Source organism: Manis pentadactyla, chromosome 11, assembly GCF_030020395.1.
Source record: "Manis pentadactyla isolate mManPen7 chromosome 11, mManPen7.hap1, whole genome shotgun sequence".
Lineage (NCBI taxonomy): Eukaryota > Metazoa > Chordata > Mammalia > Pholidota > Manidae > Manis > Manis pentadactyla.
This window is the reverse complement of record NC_080029.1, coordinates 98,122,534-98,135,880: the sequence shown is the minus strand read 5'-3', so window position 1 is coordinate 98,135,880 and position 13,347 is coordinate 98,122,534. Positions and strand designations below refer to the sequence as shown.

The 13,347-nt window shown below is 37.2% G+C and overlaps 1 protein-coding gene across 2 annotated transcripts in view; it reads left to right on the top strand.

Moving 5' to 3' along the window:
- SECISBP2L (SECIS binding protein 2 like) overlaps window positions 1-13,347 on the top strand; it is a 72,594-nt gene that overhangs the window by 31,958 nt on the left and 27,289 nt on the right. For both annotated transcript variants that reach the window (XM_036895141.2, XM_036895144.2), the window contains 6 exons: window positions 5,353-5,496; window positions 6,928-7,008; window positions 7,559-7,726; window positions 7,860-8,001; window positions 11,372-11,541; window positions 12,364-12,496. In XM_036895141.2, the coding sequence (XP_036751036.2) occupies window positions 5,353-5,496; window positions 6,928-7,008; window positions 7,559-7,726; window positions 7,860-8,001; window positions 11,372-11,541; window positions 12,364-12,496 (838 nt within the window). The remainder of the gene's footprint in view (window positions 1-5,352; window positions 5,497-6,927; window positions 7,009-7,558; window positions 7,727-7,859; window positions 8,002-11,371; window positions 11,542-12,363; window positions 12,497-13,347) is intronic.

The window sequence follows — 13,347 nt, the reverse complement described above, 5'->3', positions numbered from 1 at the left end:
CAGTACTATGTTAAATAACAGTGGGGAGAGTGGGCATCCCTGTCTAGTTCCCGATCTCAGCAGAAATGCTTTCAGCTTCTCGCTATTCAATATAATGTTGGCTGTGGGTTTTTCATAGATGGCCTTTATTATGTCGAGGTACTTGCCCTCTATTCCCATTTTGCTGAGAGTTTTTATCATGAATGGATGTTGAACTTTGTCAAATGCTTTTTCAGCATCTATGGAGATGATCATGTGGTTTTTGTCTTTCTTTTTGTTGATGTGGTGGATGATGCTGATGGACTTTCGAATGTTGTGCCATCCTTGCATCTCTGGGATGAATCCCACTTGGTCATGGTGTACGATGGTTTTGATGTATTTTTGAATTCGGTTTGCTAAAATTTTGTTGAGTATTTTTGCATCTACGTTCATCAGGGATATTGGTCTGTAGTTTTCTTTTTTGGTGGTGTCTTTGCATGGTTTTGGTATTAGGGTGATGTTAGCTTCATAGAATGAGTTTGGGAGTATCCCCTCCTCTTCTATTTCTTGGAAAACTTTAAGGAGAATGGGTATTATGTCTTCCCTGTATGTCTGATAAAATTCCGAGGTAAATCCATCTGGCCCGGGGGTTTTGTTCTTTGGTAGTTTTTGGATTACTGCTTCAATTTCGTTGCTGGTAATTGGTCTGTTTAGATTTTCTGTTTCTTCCTGGGTCAATCTTGGAAGGTTATATTTTTCTAGGAAGTTGTCCATTTCTCCTAGGTTTCCCAGCTTGTTAGCATATAGGTTTTCATAGTAGTCTCTAATAATTCTTTGTATTTCTGCGGGGTCCGTCGTGATTTTTCCTTTCTTGTTTCTGATACTGTTGATTTGTGTTGACTCTCTTTTCTTCTTAATAAGTCTGGCTAGAGGCTTATCTATTTTGTTTATTTTCTCGAAGAACCAGCTCTTGGTTTCATTGATTTTTGCTATTGTTTTATTCTTCTCAATTTTATTTATTTCTTCTCTGATCTTTATTATGTCCCTCCTTCTGCTGACCTTAGGCCTCATTTGTTCTTCTTTTTCCAATTTCGATAGTTGTGACATTAGACCGTTCATTTGGGATTGCTCTTCCTTTTTTAAATATGCTTGGATTGCTATATACTTTCCTCTTAAGACTGCTTTTGCTGTGTCCCACAGAAGTTGGGGCTTAGTGTTGTTGTTGTCATTTGTTTCCATATATTGCTGGATCTCCATTTTGATTTGGTCATTGATCCATTGATTATTTAGGAGCGTGTTGTTTAGCCTCCATGTGTTTGTGAGCCTTTTTGCTTTCTTTGAACAGTTTATTTGTAGTTTAATGCCTTTGTGGTCTGAAAAGTTGGTTGGTAGGGTTTCAATCTTTTGGAATTTACTGAGGGTCTTTTTGTGTCCTAGTATGTGGTCTATTCTGGAGAATGTTCCATGTGCACTTGAGAAGAATGTGTATCCTGTTGCTTTTGGATGTAGAGTTCTGTAGATATCTATTAGGTCCATCTGTTCTAGTGTGTTGTTCAGTGCCTCTGTGTCCTTACTTATTTTCTGTCTGGTGGATCTGTCCTTTGGAGTGAGTGGTGTGTTGAAGTCTCCTAGAATGAATGCATTGCATTCTATTTCCTCCTTTAGTTCTATTAATATTTGTTTCAGGTATGTTGGTGCTCCTGTATTGGGTGCGTATATATTTATAATGGTTATATCCTCTTGATGGACTGAGCCCTTTATCATTATGTAATGTCCTTCTTTGTCTTTTGTTACTTTCTTTATTTTGAAGTCTGTTTTGTCTGATACCAGAATTGCAACACCTGCTTTCTTCTCTCTGTTGTTTGCTTGATATATCTTTTTCCATCCCTTGACTTTAAGTCTGTGCGCGTCTTTGGGTTTGAGGTGAGTCTCTTGTAAGCAGCATATGGATGGATCTTGCTTTTTTATCCATTCTATTACTCTGTGTCTTTTGATTGGTGCATTCAGTCCATTTACATTTAGGGTGATTATTGAAAGGTATGAATTTATTGCCATTGCAGGCTTTAAGTTTGTGGTTACCAAAGGTTTAGGGTTAGCTTCTTTACTATCTTACTGTCTAACTTAACTCGCTTGTTGAGCTATTATAAACACAGTCTGATGATTCTTTATTTCTCTCCCTTCTTATTCCTCCTCCTCCCTTCTTCATATGTTGGGTGTTTTGTTGTGTGCTCTTTTTAGGAGTGCTCCCATCTAGAGCAGTCCCTGTAGGATGCCCTGTAGAGGTAGTTTGTGGGAGGCAAATTCCCTCAACTTTTGCTTGTCTGGGAATTGTTTAATCCCTCCTTCATATTTAAATGATATTCGTGCTGGATGCAGTAGTCTTGGTTCGAGGCCCTTCTGTTTCATTGCATTAAGTATATCATGCCATTCTCTTCTGGCCTGTAGGGTTTCTGTTGAGAAGTCTGATGATAGCCTGATGGGTTTTCCTTTGTAGGTGATCTTTTTTTTCTCTCTGGCTGCCTGTAATACTTTGTCCTTGTCTTTGATGTTTGCCATTTTAATTATTATGTGTCTTGGTGTTGCCCTCCTTGGATCCCTTGTCATGGGAGTTCTGTGTACCTCTGTGGTCTGAGAGGCCATTTCTTCCCCTACTTGGGGGAAATTTTCAGCAATTATTTCTTCAAAGACATTTTCTATCCCCTTTTCTCTCTCTACTTCTTCTGGAATACCTATAATTCTTATATTGTTCCTTTTCGATTGGTCACTCAGCTCTTTTAAAATTCTTTCATTCCTGGAGATCCTTTTATCTCTCTCTGCATCAGCTTCTCTGCGTTCCTGTTCTCTGTTTTCTAGTCCATTAATGGTCTCTTGCATCTCGTCCATTCTGTTTTGAAGTCCTTCCAGAGCTTGTTTTATTTCTGAATTCTCCTTCCTTAGTTCTTGCATATTTCTCTGCAAGTCCATCAGCATGGTTATGACTTTTGTTTTGAATTATTTTTCAGGTATACTGGCTAAATGTATCTCCCCAGATTCCTTCTCAGGGGAAGATGTAGCAGATGCCGAAGCTGTCTGGGTTAGTCTTGTCTGGATCATATTTTTTTGCCTTTTCATGTTGACAGGTGGTATTGACTGTCAGCTGGGAGGGCCAAAATTTTCACTTGCTACTGGCCTTTCTTTACTGGGACAACTGCGACCCCTAGTGGCTTGTGTTGGGTAATTGCGTGTAGAGTGGGTCTTTGTGTCTTGCCTGGCCGGAAGGGAGAAATTTCCCTTTCTGTGGGCGGAATTTGTCTCAGGCTGCTTCTCTGCTTTCGCAGCGCCCGGTGGGGTAATGGATGTGGGGGCTGCTTGACTGTTTGCCTCCGTGAGGGGTCTCAGAGCTGTTGCCCAGGGGGTTAGTGCACCCGGTTTTCCCTGTAATTTCCAGCTGCTGTACTGTGACCTGGGTTGTTTCCGTCAAGCTGTTAAGTCCCTGTCCCTTTAAGACTTTCAAAAAGCCCCCGCTTTTCTTTGTCACAGGGGCATCAGCTTCAGCACCCGCTCAGAGGTCTTACTCCCTGTTCCCCCAGTATCCAGGGCCCCCTGGGCACGCACTGTGCCTGCGCTCTGGCCCGGATGGCGGGGGCTGGGTGTTCGGCAGCCCTGGGCTCCGTCTCCCTCCTGCTCTGCCTATTGTTCTCCCGCCGGGAGCTGGGGGGAGGGGCGCTCGGGTCCCGCCGGGCCGGGGCTTGTATCTTACCCCTTTCACCAGTCGCTGGGTTCTCGCTGGTGTAGTTGCAGACTGGCCACTGTCCTGCGTCTTCTGGTCTCTCTTTTAGGGCTAGTTGTGTTTGTTGTATTTTCAAAAGTATATATGTTTTTGGGAGGAGATTCCCACTGTCCTACTCACGCCGCCATGTTGGCTCTGCCCCCCTTGTGTGAGCTTTTCATAAGACAACCTTAAAAGTACTTTATTAAAAAAATAATTTTACAGAGAATATTCATTTATAGAGAACATTTAGCTACGAGCTAAATGCTGTCTAATATTTTACTAACATTTGCTTCATCACATATGTATTCCTCTGTTGGTGTTCATGAGCCATTTTAAAATGAGGTAACTATTTAAAGTCAAGAAACTCATGGGTATTTTGAAAATTATCTAGTTTCTTAACAGGTGCTTACAGGTTATAAGAAATAGCCCAGTTGTCACAGTGCATACTCTAAGGAAGAATTAAATTGGCTGTATAGTCAACCTCTGGCCTGTGGTTCTGCCATATAGCTTAGAGCCCGAAAGAGTATGAAATTCAGTTTCTTTTCAGCATGTCTTTTTAGATCACTTGCTCAGCACAGGAATTCCTAGCTGGTTCCAGGTGTTCATGTATATATTTTTAGTTTCATAATCCAAAGCCTATATACAGGCACCTTCTGTCTAAGTCTGCTTCAAGTTTGTTTAATGTTAGAATTTGGGAATGAAGATCTTACTTTTCATGTCTTCTAACTGTCTTGGTTAAGAGAGGCATTTCATGTTAGCTGCATTGGCTACTTAAGAGAGGGAATTTGTAATATCTTAAGATTATTAAAATGCTTAATGTGTTTTTTTCCTTGCACTTGAGAGTTGAACATGGTGCCGGTTTTTTATTAAGATAATTGATGTGATTGAATGACAGTTTTATTCTCTTATATCTATTTTCTTGGAAACAAGATTTTTCATCTTTTCTAGGAATTGTTTTTTTAATAAAACCACAGATGTTGGAAGACTTATAGTTTAATAAATGGTAACACACAGTTTCTCCAAAGAGAACTTAGAGAGCAACATTACAGCCTGGATTTTGACATTGATACAGAGTAGATTGATCATTACAAGGATCCTTCATTTTGCCCTTTTAGTCACATTTCCTTCCCTTTACTACTACCCCTACTTAGGCCCTAGAATCCACTGTGTTGTTCCCCCTCTGTGATTTTTGTCATTGCAAGAATTTCGTATAAATTAACTCATATAGCCCTTTCAGAATAGGCTTTTTTTATGCATAGTTCTCTGGACATTCATCCTGATCATTGAGTATATTAATAGTTCATTCCTTTTTGTGGCTGACTGCTGTTCCTTAGTATGTATGTACCACAGTGAGTTTAATTATTCTCCCAGTGAAGGACATTGGGTTGTTTCCAGTTTTTGGCAATTATGAATAAAGCAGATAAAACATTCATGTAAAGGAGGGAAAGTAACATGCGGTAGTACCACATTTCCATGTTTTCCTTATAATGACTTTGTCAGAGGTTTTAACCTTTATAATAAACTATCCATTTTATTAAAATTCACTGAGTGGTACACTTCAGTGTACTTTTCTGTAAGTATATTCCAATAAAACATTTACTTAAAAATAATAAGACTTTTCTATCCCTCTGGGTTTTACTTAGGTTGGATTCAGATGTCGAGGACACAGTACTTCCTCAGAAAGAAGACAGAATTTGCAAAAGAGACAAGATAATAAGCAGTTAAGCCCCAGTCAACCTCATCAGTCTCATAGAGGCGACCCAAATTCTGAACCTTTATATTTTGAGGTATTTTTTCAAACTCAATTTTTAAACTATAATAGCAGATAATACCCATTAGGAAATTAATTTTCATGTGATAAGTACTTCTTATGGCTTAACATGTGACTATATTATTAGATTATAAGTTACTTAGAAGTATTGACTCATTTTTGTTTTGGTTATATATGGTCTTAACTTTGTTATGTTTACTTTTACTAAATTTTTATCATGAGTATTCATCATGTTGCATTAACACATAGAGGTAGAGCTTATTTTTATGTGGATTTCATCTGATAGAAAACTTTCTCCCTAATTTTTTTTAATTTAGCCCATTTGTCCAGGTTTTCATATTTGAATAGTTAATCTAGTTAATTTGTGTTGCTACCCTGGAGAGTCTTAGAGAAGGAAGAAAAAAGGCCATTTTACTTTCTCTAGTAGGCAGATGGTTTTTATTCTAATCACAGTTTTTCTATTACTTATTTAACTGGCTCTTGTTGGAGGTCTGTTATATGTGTAAAATAAGGTACTCTCAATAGTACATTAATAAACACATGACCCTTAGGGAGGTTGCTGTGTAGTAGGGGAACGTAGACATGTACACACCTGATACTTGCTTAAGTGTGATTAGAGTGAGAAGAAGAGCCAGATTCCTTTGGTTTTAGGGCAGGGTAGGGATAACATTGAGAACAGATTTCAAAGAATGAGTAGAATTTATTTGGTTGTGTCAAGATGGTGAACAATATCCCTGGTAACTCATATGAGTAATTCATTTTTGTTGGATCACAGTTTGTATAAAGTAGATTTATGGATAGAGATTTGACTGGAAAATGTGCTGGAGGCCTGAGTCTAGAGATGGATGTCTTAGGTAAGCTTAGTAACTGATATAAAGGACTTGAGGGTGCATCTTAATTACTCTAGCAAGAACAACACATGTGGCAGATTTATTATTTGCATTTAACTATGATTGGTTCCATACTTAGTAAAAACTACTAGATATGATTTTTCAGGGTAAAGGGGGAGATACTGGTTCTGAAATTATTTTGAATAGGAAATTTTTTCACCTTTTAACCTTATTGATAGGTGTGTGTCATAATGCAAGGTGGATTATATTAATGAAATTCATATTAACTCATCTGTTTGAAATCTTTTCCAAGTTATTTGAAATGTGATAAAAATCCTTTTAAAATGTATTTTCAATTATCTACCCATCTTCAGGTAGAATTACTAATAAAAGTGAAATAGTAGATGCAGAAATCCAAAGGATAGATGTGTGTGGATATGCACCCATCCCTGAATAATTAAATACATGTCTTAGCATGTGAGAAATGATTTCCTTTTTAAGACACTTTAAATAGTTATATATTATTTTCCCATTGTTCCATTACTCTTAAGCATTATAAAGTTTTTCTTAGGATTTATTGCTTTGAATTCTGTTTTTAAAATGTGAACCTATTTCAGGATGAAGATAGATTTCAAGAACTAAATGAGAATGGAAGTACTAAAGATGATAATATTCAACAGAAACTTTCTTCGAAAGTAGTAAGTGGCTTTTTAAAAAGAAAAGCAAAATATTTGAATGTCTTTTGAATTAAGGCTGTATTGAAAAGAAATATTACAGGTAAGTATTAAGATGTGGGGCATCATAGTATAGAAGAAATAGTGTATTTATTACTTACTTTTAATATTTCTTTGCAGCATAGCCAGAACAAAGACACTTTGCTCTGAAATTCATAGTTATATTACAGACAAGAAAGTACCATTCATTAATCGATCAGTTGGCCTCACACAACATACATTCCATACTGAAATTTCCCTTATTATTATAACACTTGAATTTGGAGTTATTTTATTTTATTTGCAGTCCTGGATCCAGAGAGACATCACTTATTGCATTAAGTTGTTTTGTCTCTTTATTACTATTTTTCTAGAATGGTCCTTGCCGTCTCACTCTGTTCTTTAAGACATTTAGTCCTTTGAAGAGTCTAGTCCAGTGATTCTCTGTAATATCACACATTCTGGATTGTCTTTCTTTCCTTGTGATTAGATTTGTATGGAATCACTAACAAATGTTTTTCTCTGGTTATCATAGTTGGATGATTTACCTGAAAACTCACCAATCAATATAGTTCAGACTCCAATTCCCATTACAACTTCAGTTCCTAAACGTGCAAAAAGTCAGAAGAAGAAAGCTTTAGCAGCAGCCCTGGCCACAGCTCAAGAATATTCAGAAATAAGTATGGAGCAAAAAAAATTACAGGTATACATTTTTTATGAATAAACTTATTAGCTTATTTGGTAGGTTTGGGGTGATGGACAGGAGTGACAAATATAATCATCTAAAATTGTTCATACTGTTACAAAAAATAAATTTTTTCATGTTTACCTTGCAGGAAGCTTTATCAAAGGCAGCTGGAAAAAAGAATAAAACACCCGTGCAGCTAGATTTGGGGGACATGTTAGCAGCTCTGGAAAAACAACAGCAAGCAATGAAAGCGCGGCAAATTACTAATACCAGACCTCTTTCATATACAGGTGGTATCATTAGTCTGGGTGATTTGCTATTTGGCTTTTGTAATATTTTCAATATTGTTCATCTAAATCATACCTAAAAAAAAAATCCAGGGTACTCACCCTCTCCTCTCCTGCCGCCTTAGTAGCCCCCATCATTGTACCTACACTATAGTAGCATCCTGTTGCATATCTTTCCCTCCGTCAAACCTAATCTATCTTAAAAGGAGTGATCTTTTAAAAATATAAGCTAGATTAAATCACTCCACTGCTCAAAACCCTCCTGTAGCTCTTCAACTCACTTGGAGCAAGGCCAGAGTCCTCCCTAAGGCTATATCTTAGCTGATCCTGTTGCATTTTGTCCCCGTCCATCATCATGCTCTCCTGGTGCATGCTGCTCTGGCCACTGTTACCCCCTTGGGTTTTCACAGACACAGCGACATGCTCCTACTCAGTATTTTTGTGCTTGCTATATCCTTTTCCTGGAACTCTGTTTCCTCAGTTATCAGCACAAGCTTGTTCCTTTAGGTCTCTGTTCAGATGTTAGTTAATGTACATTTTGAGCTAACCAAATTTTTCCTCAAAGGGTGAATTAAGGATCACAAATAATTTGGCTTCATAATTGGCAAAATTATCCAATTTAAAATCAAATGGGAAATACAGGAGTTTTGATCAAATTGTGTGTGCATGTGAGGGAGAGAGAGGACGTGATTTGGCATTCTACTGAAACAGTAATTTATATTCTAACAAACCTTGTCAAATTTAGAGCTCAGGAGCTCTGATGTGCTCCTCATTTCTTTTCATAGATTTTGTTTTAGAGGATGAGGGATACGATAAAGGAAAGGAAGAGGCACCAGCAGAAAGCACTCATGTTGAGAGGCAGAACTGAATTGCCTGTTTCTTCTGTTGCTGTGTAAAGGGTCTGTTGTTTTTAGACAAAATGATAGGTAACAGTGTATAACATTAGTCTTATCTGCAAAATGTTTAAACCTTTAGCTAGTTACCCATCCACTGTGAACCTTACCTTTGAGTAACTGTTAGTAAAAACAGTATTGAACGCATACTAAGCTTTAGAGTTGTACGTTGTTGAGATGAGAGTGGCAGTTCCAGCTCACTTAGAGTGTAAAGGACTATAGGGAAAGAAGTGAGAATTAGCAGTGTTCTGGAGACACTGGTCTGATTGCTCTGGAGTTGAGCTGCCTATGTTTGAATTATCTTCTTCCATGTATTTCCTTGGCCGTTCTTTAGCCTTCCTGTTCTTTAATTTCCTCACATTAAAATGGAGGTAGTGACACTATGTGCTTCAGGGTTGTTATGAGTAAACAAGATGATACATGTACCTGGGTTATAATCATTCATTAATGTTCAGTAATTATTATGGAGAAGAGATTGGTAACCTGTGGTACTTCAAAAGGGCTTTATTCTTAAAACTTGGACTAGTTTAGCAAATGTTAATATATACAAATGTAAATACATGCAAAGCATGGGATCAGGAAGTGTGGAGTTATAGACAGGATTAACATAGACCTGTTATCAAGAAATTTACAAAATAATTTGGGAGAAAGCATAAGCAAGTAACTAGTAAAAATCTGTGGCTTAGGAAAGTTACCAGCAAAGTTTTATGAATCTGTAAAAGAGAATGATTTATGTCAGTAGGGAGGTGTGGGGAAGATGTTGCAGGTGACGATAGCATTTGGACTGGGCTTTGAAAGAAGGGGTAGGATTCTTGACAGAAATTGAGATTAGACTCTAACCTATCACCAGTGTTAAAATTGCAAAGTGTTGATTACAAAGAAATCAACATTTTTGGGAAGTCCAAGAAAAGGGTGAAACTGATAGAAATGTAAAAGCATTGATAGAGATTGTTCTGTTCTGTTTTGTTTTTTAACTGATGGACTATGTAAATAAGACAAAGATGAGTCCAAACTCTGGGTTAGAGGAATGTGGTAGTAAAGGACTATGTTGATACCGAACAAGATAAGGATTATGGAAGAGTTTTGTTGGGAAGAACAGACTGATCTGTTGTATTTGAAATGCTAGTTAGGGAGATCATGGTGGTTCCTGTTTAACGTATGTAATATGCTTGTGCAGTTTAGAAGTCAGTGTTTCAAATAGAGGTGATTGTTGCAGTTGTGGAAATACATTAAGTTTGTCCAGGGAAAGAGAGGTTAGGAAAAAGATACTCAGGGATAAAGCCTTGTAGAATGCTCAGGTTAAAGAGGACTGAAGGAAGAAGAACCAGAAAAGTAGACTTGAGAAAAAGAAAAACCGGAGAGTGCAGTGTCACAGATTGTGGGGACAGAGTTTTGAAGAAGAGCATGTAGTCTTTGGTACCACATGCTTTAAAAAGCTAGAATAGAATGAGGACTCAGAGAATTTGATTTGGCATTTGCAAGGTGATGTGTGATCTTTACAATAAGCCGAGGCTAGGTTGCAATGATTTGGAAAAAAAATAATGAGATAGCAGACTAGGAAGTTTGACAAGGAAGGAAAGGGGAATGATGGTACCTTACCTTGAGGGGAAGCCCATCAAAGGAAGGATTTTGTTACATTGACTTTGCTGTCTTCTTTTGGGTGTTAGGGAAAAGTGGGGTTAAGGAGGAACTTCAAGGATGCAAGGATAAATGGATACAAAGATATCCTGGAGGAATTAATCATGAGGTGGGATTAAGTGCAGATGTGGTTGGTGAGCCTTGGACACAGGGGTAAGGATCCCTGCTGCCTCCTCTCAGGTGGCTTCTAAGTTCACATTAGATAGCATTTTCTCAGTGAAGTAGCAGGAGAAAGCTTTTCTGATATAGTGAGAAGACTGACATTAGAGGTTTAGGACTGCTAACAGATTGCAGGTGTCCATTGAGAATGAGTGTCTCCAGGCATAAACGAATTGCTGAAGAGTACTGAGAGTGCAGCTGAGGGGAAGATCATCATTTTTTACTGATGGACTGAAATGAGGAGGGGAGTGGTAGACTACACATCTTATATAAGGGTAATTCTCAATAACAGATGAGTGGAATCAAGGAGAGGTTGGAGTTTTGTGATTTCAGAGGCAGAATGGTTTGGACTGGAGACCAGTTGCCGTGAATTGCCATGCTTGAGGGTTGCTGCAGTAGAATAGAACTAATAATTTACTTATCCCTAATAACTTATTTATTTATTTGGATTGCTAAATTAGTTAATTGCATTGGCTTTGTCTTCTTTATCTTATGGAAGCTCAGAAGATGGATAAAGGGTATACCTGCTGAAAATTGCACAGCCATGTACTGTTCCTACTATTGTGGTGTCTATTTTTTCCACAAGTAGAGGATTTTTTATTTTGTAGATTTACCATTAAGAAATTTTGAAAGTATGTGGAGTTGGCCAAAATAGTAAAACTAATGTTCTTGTTTGTTTTTAGTGATCACTGCAGCTTCTTTTCACACTAAAGACTCTACTAACAGAAAATCTTTAACCAAAAGCCAGCCCTGTTTGACATCCTTTAATTCTTTGGATATTACTTCCTCTAAAGCAAAAAAAGGAAAAGAGAAGGAAATTGCAAAACTAAAACGGCCCACAGCACTTAAAAAGGTAAACCAAAATCTGGAGATCTTTAACTTTACAGGATAAATAAGGTTTTAAATGTTTTGCAAAATTGTGGCATTTTAGCCAATAGATGGGATATGTTCATAAATGTGCATCTTTTTGATGACTGCTTAATTTGAATTTGGGGACGTCATCAGCATCATAATTGTCTTTCTGTGTTGAACAAGACTCCAGAGAATCAACTGTTTCTGTAAAGTTAAAAAAGAAAAAGGTTAGAACATTTAGCATCCAAAAGTATTGGTCCCTAGGAATCAGAGGCCCTGGATTCTCCATTACTAACCTCACTCACTGCTTATTAGGCAGTATTAGGCAAAAGTTTCTTACTTTCATGACTTTTATCTATAAATTGGGGATAATATCTGCTCTGTATAGTACTGTTATTAGAAGGAGCAGAAAGAGATCATCATGGACAAATAATTGAAAACTGAAAAATGTATATCTAATGTAAATGTTAAGTCCCGGTTTGTGAACTTTTAATTGTATCCATTTCTGGGGAAACTCCTGTTTGTCAACTATGAATTAAAGAATAAAGCAGAAGTGGTTTCTTAGCTGTGTAGTATATAGCATAAATTGCTTTCCTTAATCTGGCTATAGTACTTCCTTCATATACAGTGCCTAAAATTACATTTACCTTTTTGTCAGTCAGTTCCTAACTTTGTTCAGTAGCCAGCTAAACATGTAGCCAACCAAAATGCTCATTTCCATTTTTAACTGAACTACTGTACCCATGAAATAGTGAATATTTTAATCATTGACAGTACATACTTAAGAAGTGATCAGTAATTAAAGACTGATAATAACTTTTAGGTTATTTTGAAAGAAAGAGAGGAAAAGAAGGGCCGTTTTACTGTGGACCACACTCTTTTGGGATCTGAGGAACCAATAGAAATGCACTTAGATTTTATTGATGATTTACCACAGGAGATTGTTTCCCAGGAAGGTAAGCTTACCTCTTTCCCCCTTACTTTCATGGAATGGTCCAGAGTATTTTAATTGTTAGTAAAATAATCTAAAATAAACTAGGAAGCCATCACTAGTTATTCTTCTATTTGGAGAATATGCTCCATATTTTATCTAAATTTCATTATTTTTGAGAGTGGTTTCTTTTGAAGATGCTTCTATAGAGAGAGATTTAAAGGAGGGGGAACAGATGTTATATAGTAGGTCTGTGGCATCATTCAGGCTTAAATCCTGAATTTGTTTTAAACCCTCATAATTATCTTACCTGTGCAACCTCAGTAGCTGTCATAGTTCTTTTCATCTTGCCTTTTATGTTTAGAACACTATTGACTATCTTTATTTGCAGAACTGTTCTTCACTGAATTGTTTTTGTTGATTTTCTTTCTTGCATTCATGAAATTAATACATATGCCACAGTGACTACAAAACTGCAAAGCCTTTTTTGTATAAGTTGTAGTGCAGAGTTTAGTTGGTCAGTAAGATTTAGTCCCATACAGTAGCCAGCACATGATTCCAATTGAGACCTCAGCAAAACTGCACATTGCTTCCAAAATGTATACTATTGTGGAATAAGGATTTTGGGAGACATCTAGCTGGGTTCCTTTTCTGCTGGTATATATTCCTCAACTTTTTATAACACATTTAAATCTGATTTAAACATAGGTTAAGTGGCAGTTTCAATTGTGTTTAGAAAAATGAGTTCACATCTAAAGATTGTTCAGCCAGGACATTTTGTTCCTTTTACTCTCAAACATTATTGCCTTTGTATTAAGTGTATCTATCCTTCCATTCAAATTTTTATTGAACACCTACCGTGTGTACTTTATGAAC